At 49.6% G+C, this 19,356-nt stretch overlaps 1 protein-coding gene across 1 annotated transcript in view; it reads left to right on the forward strand.

Moving 5' to 3' along the window:
• XYLT1 (xylosyltransferase 1) overlaps window positions 1–19,356 on the forward strand; it is a 349,663-nt gene that overhangs the window by 98,656 nt on the left and 231,651 nt on the right. The window contains exon 2 of the mRNA XM_027961195.3: window positions 2,834–2,872. Within this exon, the coding sequence (XP_027816996.2) occupies window positions 2,834–2,872 (39 nt within the window). The remainder of the gene's footprint in view (window positions 1–2,833; window positions 2,873–19,356) is intronic.

Genomic DNA, 19,356 nt, shown 5'->3' on the forward strand with positions numbered 1-19,356 from the left:
AATGCACTGTGAAGTACAGCTTAATTAATCTGGGCATGCACCCAACACCCCATCCAATGCTTTGCAAGGACCTGGCCTTAAAAAATGAAGCTAATGTCTGAGAAGCAGCTTCTTATTTTCCAGTCAAAATCTGGATGCTGGGATCAGAATAGAGAGAGGGACAGACAGACACACAGAGACTGACTTGAGCTGAAGCACTGACTTGCGTGCTGTCTCTCACTAAATAGCGTGGATCTGACCCATGCTGCCTAACATGGACCAGGACCATGGCCTTGCCTCCTGGACTAGAATGGGCCCTGTGCAGTGTATTTGGCCTGACCCTGGGAGCCTGGGAGCACAAGGTTCACTCTCTCTGCAGACAAGTGATACCGGAGCTGGCTGGGGGGCTCCATGAAGGATGCTACAATAATGAGCCTCACTTGAATAAAGAGTGGTTCAGGGAAGGTTCTCCTCCGTTGTAGTGGCTACCTCTTTCCCCTTGAGAAGGAGCTGGTAAGGGTTTGAAGACAGAGGGCTGCAGTATTTCTTACAAGACTTCTTCAAGGTTGTGGTTGTTGTTTTAATATTTATTTGTGTGGCTGTGCTGGGTCTTAGTTGGGGCACGTGGGATCTTCCTTGCATCATTGCAGGCTCTTTAGGACATGGACTCTCTAGTGTTGATCTTGGTTCCCCCAGCAGGGATCGCACTCTCGTCCCCCTGCATTGCAAGGTGGATTCTTAACCGCTGGACCATCAGGGAAGTCTTTTTCCAAGTTTCTTTGTGGGCCAAAGCTGCAGTGTGGGGAGAGGGGGAGAAACACCCCTCAGTATCTTCTTGGGGTTGAGGAATGTTCAGGGCCAGGGTGGAGTGTGAAAATGAGGGTGAAATGTCCTCTTGCCATCAACCTCTGAGCTGCACCATTGAAGAGACGCTGGGAATTAGAACTGGAATTGGGAGAGAAGAGTCCCTTGTCTTGAAGGAAACAAGGTCAGAACAGACCAGAAGGCAAAGCGTTCCTGGGGTCAGGTGTCTGATGCTCATCAGAACCAGGCATCGTTATAAAGATGCCACGGAGGAGCAGTGATCAAGAACGTGGGTGACCGTTACTTAGGATGGTGCAGGGTTTAGATGTTCCAGTGTCTCCGCACTTTTTTTTAAATTATGGAAAGAACACTTAACATGAGGTCTGTCCTCTGACTGAAATTCTCAGTGTACAGTGCCATGTTGCTAACTCTAGGCTCCGTGTCATACAGCAGGTCTCTGGAGCTTATTTGGCTAGTGGGACTGAAACTTCATACCAGATACATAGCATCTCCCCGCTTTCCCGCTCCTTCCAGCCCCTGCCAACCACCCTTCTACTCTCTGCTTCTCTGAGAGTTTATTTTAGTTGCCTCATAAAAGTGGAATTATGAGGTCTGTACCCCCATGATCCTGGAAGCCAAATTCTTAATAGCCAAAACATGGAAACAACCAGTATGTCCACTGACTGGTGAATAAAGAAAATATGGTGTATATATATATATATATATATGTATATATATATGCACTGCCTGCGTGCTCACTCACTCAGTCGTGTCCCCATGGACTGTGGCCCGCCAGGCTCCTCTGCCCGTGGGATTTTCCAGGCAAGAATACTGGAATGGGTTGCCATTTCCCCCTCCAGGGGATCTTCCGACCCAGGGATGCATCAAACCTAAGTCTCTTGTGGCTCCTGCAATGGCAGGCAGATTCTTTACCACTGAGTCACCTGGGAAGCCCCATATATATACACAGTGGGATATCATTCAGCCTTCAAATAAGAAGGAAATCCTGCCATTTGGAACAACACGGGTGAACCTCGAGAACGTTGTGCTAAGTAAAATAAGCCCATCACAGAAAGACGAATAAGGCATGATTTCTACATTTCCTTCTTGTTCACAGCAGAGGCCAGGGGGCTGGGGCGAATTTGCATGCTTTCTGGAAGCCTGTGTTGGAAAATCTGCTTAGATAAAGCAAAGCTTCCAATTGAGTTTGCCCTTCGGGGCTCTAAAATCGTGCCCATTCTCAGTCAGAGGCAGCTTGAGGTTACTTTCCCAGAATCATGAATCCAAGATGATTAAGTGCAGGGCCAACATAGTCCAGACAAAAATAGCCTTTATGTGCTGAGCTTCCTGTTTTCTTTGGAATCCACTTGCTGAAAACTGTTACCTCCTCTCCAGGCCTCCCTTCCTCCTCTGTACCCACCCTGCCCCCACCCCGGAGTTCACGTTTAATGACCCGAGAGAATTTACCACCGAGCATTTCCAGTCAATTGGCTTTTGTCGCAAGTGAATGAATGGGACTTTCTCTGGCCTTCTCTCTCCTGAAAGGAATCCTCCCCAGCCCATTGGAATGTGCCACACAGCCCAGGAATTAAGCTCGTTCTTGTCCCCCTGTCTCATTCCTTCCCTCATTCGTTCCCAGATCAGACACAAAGTGGTGGCCTTGCCCCTCATCGGGACTTTATATCTTTCAGGTTCATTTCTAATCCTCATGCGGACCCATCTTCTCCTTCCCATCGATGCTTTGAACACACTTTGAGAGGCTCTGCAAGGGGGCTTTGTTTGTTCTTTCTTTACGCTTGCACTTCATCTTCTTGCGTGATCTCCTGCGGGTGTCCCTGCAGCCTCCTAGTGAAAGGTTTTATCCTCCTTCCTCATGTGGGTGTGGGAGGAGGTGGAGAATGTCGCACGGAATGGGGGCGACCGAATGGGGCCACCCTTCCCCTGCGGTTGCTTGAGCACCTCAGAGGTACAGCCTCGTTTTAAAGTGGTGCCGGGGTAGTAGGTTACATTTCCCCACCACTCACAGGCATTTTCTCCTTTTTCCCCACAGGACCCACAGCCAAGCCCAGTGATCACCCTGGAGACCCAGGTGAGTACGTCCCCATGGTCTCTGACACCTTCTCTGTCCTGATGCTCTGGAACCACTTCTCCAGGGAGCGTTTATCAACATCCTCTTGGCTCCAGGACTCAGAAAAACGGGACAGACACATAACGGCTGTCTCGCTGCCCTGTTCAGACGTTGTGTGTGAACCCAGGTTCTGAAAGCTCCATGGGAAGAATCAGACCTGGCAACCGCAAGTTCATTTTCTAAGTCTGTGAAGCTAAGGAGGTGTATCTTCGGGTTGATCATTTCCTTAGCTCTGTGGGCTGGTCAGATACCAAAGAGAGAAGACAGGGTGCATCCCAGCCAGCACCCCACAGCTAACAGAGTGTGAGACAGGCGAACGCACGTAGCTGAACTTCTCAAGGCTTTTCAGTGACTCCTGCAGCTCCAGGGACCACCTGCCTCCCACTCTTTACCCTCATCACGAGCATCTCTGCCCTGTCTTCCCCAGGGGAGTGAGAGGTACGCCCACCCTACTCCTCCTTCCTTCATGGAAGGCCAGAAGTTGTGAGGAAAGTGGATTCTAAGGGTTCCTTTGGGTTCTTTTGTCCTCTCCCCACCTCCATTTACTTATTTGGCTTCAGAAATATTAGTTGCTCAGTCATGTCAGACTCTTTACAACCCCATGGACTGTAGCCCACCAGGCTCCTCTGTCCATGGACTTCTCCAGGCAAGAATACTGGAGTGGGTTACCATTCCTTTCTCCAGAGGATCTTCCCAAACCAGGGATCAAACCCGGGTCTCCCTCACTGAAGGCAGATTCTTCACCATCTGAGCTGCCAGGGAAGCCCAGTCGACTTCAGGGATAGCCAGAAAACAGAGCCAACACGAAGGAGCAGTGGTGGGATTTTAAGGAGATAAACACCCAATTTTAGCTCCTGTTTGGCCATCCTCTCGTCTGCTTTTTCCCAAACTCCTGCCAGCCAGGAGGTGATGTGGCTGTCACCTCAGCCACATTTGCCATATGTGAATTGTATATTTTGTTTATCCTAAGTCACCTACAATACATTTTCCCTGACATTAACTTGTTTTACTTTTGGAAGTAGACTTACCCTAAACTGATGATTCCCAATCAGGAGTGTCTTTGACCTTCAGAGGATGTTTGACAATGTCTGAAGACATTTTTGGTTATCTCACCTTGGAGGGGGCTCGCTACTGGCATCTAGTGGGTAGTGACCAACTGCTGCTGCTGCTGAGTCGCTTCAGTTGTGTCCGACCCTGTGTGACCCCATAGACGGCAGCCCACTAGGCTCCCCCGTCCCTGAGATTCTCCAGGCAAGAACACTGGAGTGGGTTGCCATTTCCTTCTCCAATGCATGAAAGTGAAAAGTGAAAGTGAAGTTGCTCAGTTGTGTCCGACCCTCAGCGACCCTATGGACTGCAGCCTTCCAGGCTCCTCTGTCCATGGGATTTTCCAGGCAGGAGCGACCAGAGAGGCTGCTAAATATTCTACAAGGCACAAGACACCCCCACAGGAAAAATTATCTTGCCTGAAACGTTGGTAGGGCCGAGGTTGAGAAATGCTATCTCAGGGAATAATATTGGTGAAACTACAAGTTTGATGAGCCAGTTATGTTTTTTATTTTTTTGCAAAACTTTTAATATTGAATTAATAGAATTAAAAAGCTCCTTTGGGTACCCTTTAAACTCATCACAGCATCCTCTCAGATTTATGTGCATTGCACTTTGGGAAATGTGTCTCTCCCTGGTCTACCCCATGGATTATGAGATGCTGGCCCTTCTCTATCAGTCTTTCCCCAGAGAGAAAATTTATGACTCAGAAAATCCCTGGGCACATAGTCTGCACCCAGAATTCTGGAAGCCAATCTGGGATACAGTAGCCTCGATGGTTCTAGATGGTTCTGGATGGTTCTGTTCTTGCCCCAGCTGCATCTTTTACTATGGAAATTGCCCCACCAGTTCTGCAAAACCTTCATGGGCAAGAACAGTTTGCATGCCCTGGCTCTGGCTAGTACGTTGTGCCTGACAGTTCCCCCACCTACACAGTGACCTCTCCCACAATTACGTCCATGGGTCCCAGATACCTGAGCCCTGGTTTGCCAGGTGAGCCAGCTGTGGCACATGGCTGGCTTTCTGCACTGGTGCCATGCTGCTGGGGAAATGACTCAGTTTGTCTCCAGACAACAGTGCATCAGTCTCATCTGGCGCTCGGGCTTTGGGGAGCCATAGCATACTGTTGTCTTTCCCTGAGTTCTGATCTCTGATGTTAAAGAGATGTTGGAACCCAACCAAAGTGCAGATGTGTTCTTTGTAACTGTTGGCCCAAGCCCGTGGCCAGCTTTGACTCTGTGCTGGGCCTCAGCCCATCGTGGGACTCACGAGGGGATCTTCTTCAGCTGTCTGCAGGCAGGGCAGACGAGAGGGGCAGAGGAGAAGTTTTCTGGCAGAACGTGGTGCCCCAAATATCGCCCATATGGCCTGAGAAAGATGGCAGATGTGGCTGAGTATGGAAGAGCCAGCCAGGCAGAAGTGAGTGGAGGATATCTTCTGAGCCCTGGGTCAGCGGCCCCTGCCCGCTCCCACCTCTCCCCGCCCCAGTCCCCTTTGCTCCCAAGAAAGGCATCACCTGCTCCGTCCTGGAACACAGGTGCCACAGGTGTGCCTGACTTCGAGATTTCATTGTGAGCTCTGTCCATACATCAGGCCACAGCAGCATGGCTTGCCCGGGGCTCAGCCTGCATCGGGACGTTGGGGCAGCTGGGGGCCCGTCCCTCCACGCGTCCTCTGTCTCCCTGGTACTCACTGCCTCGGCCTCCCCCCAGTGTTCCCAGGCAGCTGTACCCAGTTGGGGGAGATGCTTTGATCGGCTGCCGAGGCCTCTTCTCTCTGCAGTCAGCACAGCCAAACTTCGCATCTGTTGGCATCAGCAGGACTTTCTCTGCTTAACAGCCAGATTAATGAATGAGGAAGTCGAATAATCCCTTGGGTCAGTTTTCTCTCAGCAGGCTGTCCCTGGGGGTACGGAGGACTCCCTGACTTGCGGATGTGAATGCATTTCTGGTCTCCAGATGGTGGTTACCCGGGAACCAAGTGATCTAGAGATGCAAAAAGAATGCCTGAAAGGAGTGTGAATTTGGTTAGCAGCGCTGGTGTGATCCCCACTCTTACTGACCTTTACCATTTGCCGAGAACTGATTTTCCCCACTGAATCCTCAAATGCCATTATTCCATGGGTCTTTTCATGATATCCAGCTTCCAGATGAGGACCCTAAGGGTCAGAGAGGTTAAGTAACTCGCACAAAGACACACAGGACCTAGCGTTGGTGAGTGTCAGACTTGGGGCCATATGACATCGGAATCTTATTTTCTCAACCTCTCTCCTATTTTTCCACAAAAAATAAAAAAAAAAATTGCTTTGGCGTCATTGGATGCCATCACCGACTCAATGGACATGAGTTTGAGCAAGCTCTGGGAGTTGGTGATGGACAGGGAAGCCTGGTGCACTGCAGTCCATGGGGTCGCAAAGAGTTGGGCACGACTGAGCGATTGAACTGAACTGAACCAGTAGAAAGACTTGCTAATGCTCAGAAAAGCTGGAGGGATGAGCTTGATGTATGCGCCCCAAGGTCAGTATAGATAGATAGTGCTTTGTACAATTTTCTGCAGAGGTACTGAGGTAAGTAGGTAGAGGAATGACAGATAGATGGTAGGTGGGTGGTTGTATAAATAAATAGAGATAATGCTTTCTGTGATGCCTAATTCTTCGACAGGTTGCCACTAGGCTTGTGAGTCAAAGGGTTTAAGCAATGGACCCAACAGAAAATTTATTTTAAAAACAACAAAAATGAAACATCTTCCTGTGCAGCAATAGTGTTTTGGTGAATTTGAATGCTTATTATTTACTTTTCCCAGGTGGTGCAGTGGTAAAGAATCTGCCTGCTAATGCAGGAGACATGGGTTCAATCCCTGGGTTGGGAAGATCCCCTGGAGTAGGAAATGAATGCTCATTGTTTGATTCTCTCTTTCTCATTGGTCCCCAAGATAGTTCATCATTTCTGAGCCCACTCCTGTTGGCAAGGTCTCTCGCCATTTAATTTTAGCATCTCTGCTTCCCATCCTATCACCCGCCCTGCTCAGCATCATCACTGTCAATTAGTTCATGGCCTCAGCTCCAACACTGAGATCCAATAAAGGAACTCTTCAGTAGAGTGAAGATCCATCAGTCTGCGTCTCTGTGAGAGGACGGAGAGCAAACCTTGCTTGGAGGGGAGCAAACCTTCCTTTACTCTGAGATTCCTCTCCGGGTCTGAAGATCAAGGGCATCAGGAGGAAAGCTCCTGACTGCTCAGCCTTCAACAATCTACCCGGTCCTTGAATTTCTTTGGTCAGCCAACAGAAGGTACAAGGGCCAGGAGTTGCAGTCACATTATTTAAAGATAGTGCTGGGGTCACTGAGGATGTGATCAAAGCTCCCGAAGAAAACGAGCAGTGGGTGGAAGGAAATCAGTCCAGGAGAAGTTCATCCATTTATCCAGGTGGTTACCCAGCAAATAGTTCGGGGTCCAAGAGGAGGCCCGGCCTTGATGCTAAAGATACAGCAGTGAACAGGACAAAAGGAGCCTTGCCCGTGGAGCCCCCATTCTGCCTGGGGGGTCAGTGAATTTAGGAACAAGTAAATACACCCATACTTTCGAGGAGTATTGAGTAAACAAAAACACCACCAGTGTGTCTGTAAGCGGGAGTGACCGGACACCACAAGGGGGAGGGTGCGCAGGGAGGTCACTTTCTAGAGGTGAGTTTCAAGCTCAGGAGGTGACTGTTGAGCTGAGAGCTTACAGTGGTTAGAGTTAACCAGGTAAAAAGGTGGCCCTAATCCTGTTTGGAGAGTTTTCCATATTACATCTGAAGTGAAGTGAAAGTTGCTCAGTCATATTCAACTCTTTGTGGCCCCCATGGCCTATATAGTCCATGCAATTCTCCAGGCCAGAATACTGGAGATATAGCCTTTCCCTTCTCCAGGGGATCTTCCCAACCCAGGGATCGAACCCAGGTCTCCCGCATTGCAGGCGGATTCTTTCCCATTACATCTGGGTTCCTGTAAAAATGGTGCCAGTTTTCCTTAGAATCAAGTGTTAGCTCCTTGGAGCTCTTTCGATGCCTTTGTTTCATTAGAACGTCAGGATGAATGAGGAATTACCTTTCTCAGGCAAGGGTGATGGGCAAGAGCTGAGGTGGGACCCAGGGAGAGGGGCTTAAATTGAGGGCTGTCAGGTCAGTCTAATATCTGGAGCGAGCATTTTGACAGGGAACTCCTGATCCGAGCAGTGCTGATCATGGGACTTCCATGAAAAATCAGCTAATCGTCATCATCAGCTAATTAGCTGGCTTGAGTTCAGCTGAACTGAAGTTTGAGTCTAAACTAGTGGTTCACAACTTGGGGGCAGTTTCACTACCTTCACGCCTGGGGACATTTGTTGATGTCTGGAGACATGTTTGATTGTTATAACGTGGGGGCTGGGGAGAGCTGCTGGCATCTTGTAGGTAGAGGCCAGGGATGGTGGTAAACACCCCACCAAGCATGCAGTCACCAGTGTCAGTAGTCCCAAGCGTGAGAAGGGCTGGTGTAACCTCAGTTGCTGTGTGGACAGCTTAGTTGACAAAGACAGCCCCGGCCACGTAATTGTGACCGTGTAGAGGGCATAATTCATTCATTCTTTGGTGTTCTCTTTGTTTGTGTTCAAACATCACCCTCTCTGGTTAATATCAGACCTCCGCCTCCAGGCTCTTGGCCGTGACACATCCACGCCGCAAAGCCTCTAGGTCTGAGTTGCCAGAGAGTGATTGCATGCATGGGAATGACTCACGGTGCTTATGAGCGTGTGCCCCATGAGTGGAAAAGGGAAAACACCTCTCAGAGATGGTTTCCTGAGAGATCCGAGGGCCCAGCAGTGCAGAAAATATACAGCTTTTTTTTTTTTTTTTGAGTTAAAATGCCTAGCTATTTGGCCGGATTTGGAGAGGGCTGGGCCAAGGCTTTTGGACCAATGGAGCAAGACTTGTGAAAAACTCAGCTTTAAGGCCCAGTTCCTCTTTCAGAGGCAGACCACAGCCTCCTCTGTGCAAACTTCTTTCTCCCGAAGCTGTTCCCCGACTCCCAGGATTAAAGCAATTGCTGTCTCCTCGCCTGGCTTCCAGCTCTGGGCTTCGATTAACCTTTCCCTCCATGGAGAGCGGCTTGGGGAGTAATCAGGAGCCTCTGAATGGCTCTTACCTGAATCTCCAGCCCATTAATTCTTATGGTGCCCAGCATCTGTTGAGAAGACAGCGAGAGCAAATTGCTTCGCAGCCCATCTGCTTTCCTCCTGCCAGCCTCCTTGGGGGAGCAGGACCTCTCTGGAGCAGACAGGGCTGGTTTTGGGACCAGCCAGATCCCTCCACCATGGTCTTTGCCTCTGGTTCTGATTTGCCGGGTCTTTAATTAGCCTTGGTGGGAGGGGTGGGACAGGGAGGTGACTAGTTGGGCCCCTGCCCGGGCTGGGACTTGGCTCGCCAGGCAGGGAGGCTGGACTGGGTGGGAGAAACGTTCTCAGGGAGGGTTTGCGGTCCCACAGCCATGGTGCTGCCCTAGTCTGCATGACTCAGGGCCCATGCATTGATGCAACATTCCACAAATAGCCAGCAAGTTCCCCAAAGGGTAGCCACATGCACGATTTTGAAAAGTAGATTGTGTTGAGGTCATTATTGCTCTGTTCTTGGTGGGAGATGACTTCTTCCAAGACGTTGGAAGTTTGAATTTTAGCCCTTGACTGAGAACACTTCAAACTGTAGCTCTTGTCAATAATGTCCAGTGTATTGACACAGCAACTGTATGTTCACTCTGAGCTGAGAACGACCCGTGGAATTGTACACTTAGTACTTTCAGCCCGCGTCCTGTGAGCACTGTGAACATGGGCTGGGCAGTTTTCTAAGTAAGCTCTTTGCATGGATTCACTCAGATTTCACAGCTGTCTCCTGTGGGAGATACTACTGTCATCCCCACTTTACAGACGAAAAACTGAGGCATAACCAGTCAGGCTGCTTGTCCAATAGCTAGTGCATGGAGCAGCCGGGATTTGGACCTGGCAGTCTGACTTTCATTTATCAGGAAATAGGTGGCGCTTGTGGTAAAGAACCCACCTACCCGTGCAGGAGACATGAGAGATGAGGGTTCAATCCCTGGATTGGGAAGATCCCCTGGAGGAGGGCATGGCAACCCTCTCCAGTTATTTTTGCCTGGAGAATCCCATGGACAGAGGAGCCTGACAAGCTATAGTGCATGGCTTTGCACAGAGTCGGGCATGGCTGAAGCGACTCAGCGCATAACACGCATACGTGATGTACCTACATCAGTGCACACAGGCAGCACTGTCTGAATTCTCCATCTTCAGATCCAGCCAACCGTGGATCAAAACTATCTGAAAAAAAAAAATCCCAGAAAGTTCTAAAAAGCAAAACTTGAATTTGCCACATGCTGACAGCTATTTGTATAGCATTTACATTGTATTAGGTATTATAAGGAATCTAAAGGTGATTTAAGGTATAGAGAGGGAGGATGTGTGTAAGTTATATGCAAACACTGTGCCATTTTATATAAGGAACTTGAGACGCTGTGGATTTTGGTCTCTGTGGGGAGGCCTGGGACCAGTTCCCCCAGAGATACTGAGGGAAGATTGTATACACAGAATTCATATAGGTGTGTGTGCATGTTAAGTCAGTTCAGGCATGTCTGACTCTTTGCAACCATAGCCCACCAGGCTCCTCTGTCCATGGGTTACATTATAGTAATAATATGTTACACATTAGATGTCATATGTTATATATTTAAAAATATAATTCTGTTTCTATATCTAATTTATATCTATCGAATCATTATGTCACATGTATCTATATCTAACGCATATGAGCATTATATTGCATACATTATAATGCACATGTGTAATGTGTACAATATAACATACATATGTTCCATATAGATTAGATAGCTATAGAAATCAGGCAGGGAGATACAGATTAGATATAGAATACATGTATTAACAAATATGGTATAGCTGTGGGCTTCCCTTGGTAGCTCAGCTGGTAAAGAATCTGCCTGCAATGCAGAAGACCCCAGTTCCATTCCTGGGTCAGGAAAATCCCCTGGAGAATGGATCGGCTAGCCACTGCAGCATTCTTGGACTTACCTAGTGGCTCAGATGGTAAAGAACCCACCTGCAGTGTGGGAGATCTGAGTTCAGTCCCTGGGTTGGGAAGATCCCCTGGAGGAGGGCATGGTAACCTACTCCACTATTCTTGCCTCGAGAATCCCCATGGACAGAGGAGCCTCACGAGCTATAGTCCATGGGGTAGCAAAGAGTCGGACATGACTGAGCGACTAAGTACACAGCACATTCTAAAAGTAAACAGGCCTCGTTAATACCTCAACTTCATGGACAGTATAGGGTAAGGTTGACACTAAGTAAAAAGTAGAAGACACGACTGGGCGACTCAGCGCAGCACAGCATGGGATAGCCATAAATGTAGGTATAGACCTAGAGGAGATACAGCTGTAACGACAGATGGAGTTATAGGAGGGGCTTCCCTGGCGGCCCAGATGGTAACGGACCTGTCTGCAATGCAGGAGACCTGGGTTATATGTATAGTTATAGATACAGTTTAACTAGAGATGGAGAAAGACGTAGTGATCTCTCCCTTGGCAGTCCCCAACAGTCAGGTTTGGAAATACCTGGCTGTACAGAGTGAATTCCAGGTGCACAGCCGAGGCTCCGTGCAGTGGGAGGTCCCCTTGCAGAGAGCGAGCAGAGTGGTCACGCTGTGAGGAGGAAACGCATTTCCCATCCAGCAGATACATCATCTCAAGGAGCCCCCAACTTCCAGCTGAGAAGGGAAGCCCGTAGTGCCCCCAGCTGAGCAGCAAGGAGCACCGCCAGATTTGCGTTGAATTATACACTGGAGGTTTGATGAGGAGGGGCTGCTGCTGTTTGGCACACGTGTGCACGCTCAGTCACTTCAGTCATGTCTGACCCTTTACGACCCCATGGACTGGAGCCCTCCAGGCTCCTCTGTCCATGGGATTCTCCAGGCCAGAATACTGGAGTGGGTTGCCATGCCCTCCTCCAGAGGATCTTCCAGACCCAAGGATCAAACCCATGTCTCCTGTGGCTCCTGCACTGGCAGGCAGGTTTTTTTTTTTTTTTTTTTTTTTTTTTTTACCACCAGTGTCACCTGGGAAGCCTATACCACGAGTTTTGAGGCTTAGTCTGTCTTCTCCATGGGGTCTTTGGGTAAGGCGATGTGATCCCGGGAGCTTGAAGAAGAGAAGGTTCCAGGGCTAGAATGTTCAGGCTGGGTTTGAAGATTCTAGTTATCGAGGTAATTTGGCCAAGAAAACTGCTTTCGCATAAAACAGCAGCATGACGTGGGTCCTGGTGGAGGTCGGACATTCAACTCCCAGGGCCCAGACTTGGAGGATTTAGGGACGCAGAGCATCCGAATGCTGTTTCTGCAACATCGCTCTCATGTTTTCTCCACGCTAGGACTTTGCTAAGTGCTCTTTACGTGTCACCTTATGTAATCGTGACCCGGGGAAGGGCCAGGTCCCCTCCCTTGCAAGTGAAGACACTGAGACACTAACAGGTTAAGTCCTTGGTCCCAGACCACAGCCTCCTAAGTGGCAGAGGAAGGACCAGGGCCCGGCCTCCATTTCCTGCAGCATTGGCTGTGCCCCCTGCCCCTCGGGGCTCACCAGGGTCCATCTTTGTGCATTAAATCTGGGATAATCTGGGGTGGCCTCAGCTTTTGTGGTCACCCAGCATGCTAGTTTTAGACTTGCGTTCAGGTGATACTTTGCTGTTGCCAGTCAGGTAAGCCACGCATGGCGCCTGGCTATGGGATGTTCACACTCACGCTGGACAGTCAACAGCCCCACGCCTCCCTCACGCACGCTCTTGCTGACCCTACCACGGGCACTAGGTCTCAACACCCTGAAATGTGTTGGGTGTCTCCCATCCCCAGCCCCATCATGTCCATTCCCCATCCATCTGTGCTTCTCTGGGTCCTAGAGGTTGACCTTGATGGGTTTCATCAGTGTGGGCTTCTCCTTGCTCTGGCCAAGGGGAGGCGCTGGCAGGAGACATGAGGAGAGGGGGGCCATGGATGGGGTCATTTGCTATGGGTTGGCTGAGTCGCCTGAGCAGGGCTCAGCTCCCTTAGGGCTGACCTGTCCCATAGCTACAGCAACTCACCCTAGAACCTGATCGCACGGACTCCCGGAAGTGACAGCTGCCCGCTGTGGCCAGCACCGCTCTGTCAGTTTCCCTTATAGAAAATGTCCCTTTGTAAAGTGTCCTCAGCTGTCCCCCAGGAGAGTGGTATCTGTTTCCTCGGGGCATGGACATTGAGCTGGCCTCTTGCCCCTTCCGAACATAGCACTCCCAGTGGGGCTTCCCAGCGTGAATCAGTGTCCTTTTCGGCCCTGCTGTGTGGTAGAGTAGGGGGTCCTCAAACCAGAGGAAGGCCCCAGGATGAGTGGGAGGGAACAGTGACTCTCTTGTGGGTGTCTGAGCATTTTTCGGGGCGGAAGATCAGAGCTGTTAATTCTATTTGGGACAGTCTCCACCCCCTCCCCACCCCCTCAACCAAACTGAGGAGCAAACAGTCTCAGCATTGCTGTACTAAATAAAGCCTGAGAGGAACCCACGTGTGTAGGAAGGATGCCCCAGGCAGGGACCAGGCTGCTCTGAGTCTTGTCACTCACACCCTTGTGCCCGTCTTGGCTCCAAGGCAGTGAAGGGCGCCTTCACCTGGAAGGGACCAAGATCTAGGCTGGCGAGGTGGGGAAGGCAGGGCTTCGACTCCTCCCTGTTAGCCCAGAGCAGACAGACAGACACAGAGAGACGTCAGGGTATTTCTACCAGCAAGCAAGGCCTTGGCATACTCTCCTTTTCTCATTCTGTCACTCCTCCAGGAAATATAACCGTCTTAGTGTTTGAATCTGATTTCTCAGAAGTGCCATCCCGTCTCCTCTGCCTCTGAGCACCCTTGGGAGGTCTAGCACGTGGCCAGTACTCCAACCCCAGTGGTCCTGGCTGGGGGGCTGGGAAGTCATCTCCCAGCAGGACAGAGAGGTGGGGCCCTGGGTCCAACCTCAGTGCTACCTCCCTGCTGGGTTCCAGTGCCTTTCTGAAAAGGAACGTCTTGTTAATAACCCCTTCTAATTTTCTTCTGGGAACTGCAGCTCTTATTTTTCCACAGAAAGGAAAGGGACTGAATGGAAAAACTCAAGTTAACTGTGGTGCAGCCGCCAGATGGGTGGGGCTGAGGACTGTGGGGCAGCTTTATTGTCCTGAGAAGGAAAAGCCCAGCCAGCTCAATGCTTAGAAGAAAGAAACTCCAGCTACACAAGAGGCTTAAGCGACTTCTTTGCCAGTGGCTCGCCTGCCCCAATTATAGCTGGTACAGTTGTAGGGGGGCAGGAGCTAACCTTCTCAGGACATCCTAGACCCAGAGTCATACACAGGCTTTCTGGTGGCATCTCCTACTGACACACAGGGTTTTTATTTGTTTGGTGTGGAGCGGGGGTTTGGAGGGTTTGTGGTAAATTGGAAGGTAAAACCACATTGAACCTTGAGACATCAGCTAGTGGCAAGGACCAGCTGCCCCCTTTGGATGGGGCCCAGGGTCACCCTCGTGATCTGTTCCACTCATTCTCCTCGCTGGCAGGCTCCTGGAGTGCTCTGTGTGTGGTCCTCTGTGCAGACAGGATTCTGCATCCCACTGGGGTTCAGATGCAGAGTAGTTCAGGGCAGCCCGGCCACGCCACACAGCCCCTTGGTGGGGCAGGAAAGGGCCTTGTAGACTTTGCAGCAGACCGCCTGGCTCACTGCTGACCTGCCGTGAGACGTTCCATATACCAGCTGATGCTGTACCTCAATTTCGTTAGCAAATTAGAAGGTACCAGCAGTAGCTGCATCCTGGGCAGTTGGGATGGTCAAATGGGCTAATATGTATGAAGCAGAAGGTGAAAGAGGAGAATGAAAAAGCTGGCTTAAAATTCAACGTTCAAAAAAATAAAGATCGTGGTATCCGGTCCCATCACTTCATGGCAAATAGAGGGGGAAAAAGTGGAACCAGTGTCAGATTTCATTTTCTCGGGCTTCAAATGCAGACAGTGACTGCAGCCACGAAATTAAAAGACGCTTGCACCTTGGAAGAAAAGCTATGACAAACCTAGACAGTGTATTAAAAAGCAGAGACATCACTTTGCCAACAAAAGTCCGTATAATCAAAGCTACAGTTTTTCCAGTAGTCACGTGTGGATGTGAGAGTTGGACCGCACAGAAAGCTGAGCACCAAAGAATTGATGCTTTCAAACTGTGGTGATGAAGAAGACTCTTAAGAGTCCTTTGAACAGCAGCAAGGAAATCAACCCAGTCAATCCTAAAGGAAATCCACCCTGAATATTCATTGGAAGGAATGATGTTGAAGCTGAAGCTCCAATACTTTGACCACCTGATGCAAAGAGCCGATTGACTGGAAAGGAAACCACGATTCTGGGAAGGATTGAAGGCAAGAGGAGAAGGGGTTGACAGAGGATGAGATGGCTGGATGGCATCACTAACTCAATGGACATGAGTCTGAGCAAGCTCGAGGAGAGAGTGAAGCCAGACAGGGAGGCCTGGTGTGCTGAAGTTCATGGGGTCTCGAAGAGTCGGACATGACTTAGCAACTAATCAGCTACAACGAGAACCATGCCTGGCAGGAAGTACACATTTAGGATCCCTCTTACAGTCCTGGCTTCAAATCCTGGCCTCTTCCCTTATTGAATGCATCGCCTTCCAGAAGGTTTTCAACTTCCTGAGTCTCAGTTTCCCTCCTGGATAAAGCAGCCATGACACCTACCTCCCTGGGCTCTTTAGAGGGTGGGGTGAGTGTGCCCCATTATCACTTGTAAATACTGACCCCACCCCGCTTTCTCTCCTGTGTAAGGAGCAGGTGCCCAGAGTAAGGCTCTTCGGCCTCCTTGCTTTGTCTCCCCAGCCTGTGCCCTGGCCAGGATGAGGACACTGGCACTCTCTCCTTGCCGGGATTTTTTTTCTTCCTTCTTTATTTGGATGGCTGGTTCCCTCTTTGTAGAGAGGGGAATAGCATTCGTTAAAATAGTGGGATGTTTCTGATCGCTGAGCCAGGTACTTGTGTCCTATGAATGAGCTGGGACGTTTGCCTGCGCACAGGGTGGGGGCAGGCTGTGTTGTGACCGTGTAAGAGAAGCCCAGGTCTGCCTGGACTCCGAGCAGTCCACTGAACAACACAGGCAGGCACAGTTCTTCTAATGAAAGAGCATCTTCTTGACGTGAGGTGAGGTGAGGTGAGGTGAGAGGTTCCCCTAGCCCGGGCAGTGGAGCTGCCCCTGGTCAAGAGCCCCACAGCTTCCTTAGCCAGCCGGCCGTCGACCATCTCAGTAACCCCCAGGCAGAGGATGGGCCAAGTCTGATCAACTCTTTTGCCTCTGACCTGCCCATCACTTAAGGGTCCCCCTTCCCCAGGGCTGCCTCACTGTTCCCCCTGCTCATACACCAAGCTTGCTCAGCTGAGGCACTCCTGGCCTTTTGGACTGGATGGCTCTTCATCGTGGGCACTGTCCTGGGCAGCAGAGCTGGGACCTACCCACTAGGTGCCAGTGGCACCCCCTCCTCCGTTGCTGCAACCCACAGTATCTCCAGACACGGCCAAATGTCCCCTAGGGGCCAAGTTGACCCCAGCTGAGAACCACTGGCCTGAGTATGGTTTTCGCAGTGACTATGTCATAAAACAGTGCTGGGAAGGGTTAGGTGAAGTCCACGGGGTTGGACACCCCCGTATAAATGTCACTGGATTTTAAGTCTTCACTCTAAAGTGACTTTATGGGGGTGGAGCGAGAGGGTAGAGTTTATACAAATCAGCACATGCCCAGCCTTTCGGGGCTGGTGAGATGAGATACAAAGGAAAACGCAAATGTTCCAGCAAAAGGTTAAAGGGCCCTAGTGTACTCCTGGGGTCTGGAAACCCTAACCCCATCTCTGAACCCCAGTCTAGTCGTTTTTAGACCGAGTGCCTGGTGAGGTGAGGGCTGAGTTCCAGGCGGGGCTTCTGAAACCTGCAGGCGTCAGGGTTGGCAGATTTGCTGTGGTTTGGTTCTCGCAGGAGGGTGTGGGCTTGCCTGACACCCGGAAATAGTCTGCGGCTTTGGGACCGACTCTGTAACGTGTTCAAACTGGTTGGTTTTACTCCCTGGTTACTAGGCTCTCACTGTACTGCATTCATACAAGCAGGTCTTTACGCCCGGACTCTGTGAAAGGGTCCTATGTGCGGAGCATCGATTTAGAACAACCAGACCCCTGTGTGCCATGCCAGAAGTTACTTGTTTACGTGTCAGTTTGTCCTTGAGTGTTTCTCCACCCTGTTCTCTGTGGCTAGAAACGTGTTTGCTTTTAATCTTTATTCATTTATTTATTTTTAAATTTTCCTTTTGGGACTTGAGATCTTTTTCTGGTTCTGTTTTTTTAACTGTTGCTATGTTCAATAATGGACTTCCCAGGTGGTGCTAGTGGTAAAGAACCCACCTACCGATGCAGGAGACATGAGATGTGGGTTCAGTCCCTTGGTTGGGAAGATCCCTAGAGGAGCGCATGGCAACCCACTCCAATATTCTTGCCTGGAGAATCCCATGGACAGAGGAGCCTGGTGGGTTACAGTCCATAGGGTCGCAAGGAGTCAGACATGACTGAAGGGACTTGGTACACACGTACACATGATCAATAATGTATTATATTCTCCTTTCTTATTATATTATCAGTTAGTTCATTCATAGAATATTTATTAAGTGCCTGCTTTGTGCCAGACACTGCTTTAGGGGCTAGAGAGACAACAGTGAACAAGACAGAAGTCTGTGCTCTCCCATGTTCTCATTCTAGGTGGATGGTGTGTGTTTTGATGTTACGTCAGATGGTTACAGTTGCTAAGGAGGACACTTGGGTAGAGGAGGGACGGGCCAGGCCAAATCAGTTGAGGCCTTTGACTTTGGTGGAACTGGGGTGGGCAGCATGGAAATGAGGCAGTGTTTGAACAGAGACCTGAAGAGCGTAGTGGGTGAGGAACAGAGAGTGGCCAGTGCAAAGGCCCTGAGGTGGGTTGTGCTTGGCATTGTTGTTGCGCCATAGAAGCCAGCGTGGCTAAAGCAAGAATGAGCAAGGGAGAGAGGGGAGGAGGTGGGGCCAGGTCTTTAAAATCTTGTTGAACTTAGAAAGGACTTTGCTTATGTTCCACCCTGGGGAGCCCCAGGAGGAATTTGAGCAGAGGAGTGACATGGCCTGACTTTTAAAAACGGGATTAGTTACGCCCTGCTGAAAACACATGGTCGTCAGTCAAGAGCAGGCCCAGGGAGACTGGAGAGGGAGGAGGCTGTTGAATATCCAGAGCCGTGCAGTGATCGTGTGGACCAGCTCCCAGTGGAGGCCATGAGAAGCGGTTTCATTCTGGACACTGGACCTACTGTGGGTTGAACGCATATAAAGCAGTACAATCACACACTAATAAATAAATACAATCAAATAATACAAAAGAGTGTGAAGTGAATCCTTATACCCCCTTTTTTCCGGTCTTCAGCGGTAACTGCTATTATTTTCTTATTTCTCCTTCCACGTATTTCCTTTGCATGTTAGTGTGGGTATGGTGACGGGGTTGCATAGGCAGGAATTTTTGTTTCCTTGAAACAGAATCTAAAGAAAGATATTTTATAATAACTCTGTTTTTCTCTCTATATCCTAGATGTCCGTTTATAACAGCATCCATCACTCGTCTTCATTGTTTTTAGCTGCTTTCTATTTTCTCCAGTTATCCCCAGCATCTAGCATGGTGTCTGGTATGTAGAAACTGTTCAGTAAATATTAGTTGAATGAATGAAACATCCCATCATCTACTTAACTGATTTCTTGTTGGTGGACATTTAGATTGTTTCTCTCTCTCTCCTTTTCCTGTCTTCATGCTGCCGTTCTTGTACACACACCTCTCCACAATTGAGTGTGTACATCTGTAGGGCGAATGCCTGTATCTGGGGTGGCTGGTTCAAAGGGTGTGTAGGTATTTAGGTTTTGGCAGGCCTAGTGGAACTGTCTTATGCAGAGGTTCCTTCAAAACACCTATGGGAGTGATTTCCTGTTTCTTCCCTCAGAAGCACTGGTGATTATCAATCTGTATAATCTGTGTCAAAACAAAGAGTAAAAACAGTACTTACTGTTTTGATTTGCATTTTAGATATGAGTGGGTTGGAGCACTTTTAAAAAGTTGTATCTGTTGGTGAATCTGTTAGCTCCATTTTCCTGGATGCCGGATGGCAGAGCTCTCATCCTTGGCCTCCTTGAGATGTGCTGGGTGATACCCGAGACTTGCCAGGCACTTACAGTGCCAGCACGGTGCCCACTGCTACATGTGTGCTA

Source organism: Ovis aries, chromosome 24 (assembly GCF_016772045.2).
Source record: "Ovis aries strain OAR_USU_Benz2616 breed Rambouillet chromosome 24, ARS-UI_Ramb_v3.0, whole genome shotgun sequence".
Classification (NCBI taxonomy): Eukaryota; Metazoa; Chordata; class Mammalia; order Artiodactyla; family Bovidae; genus Ovis; species Ovis aries.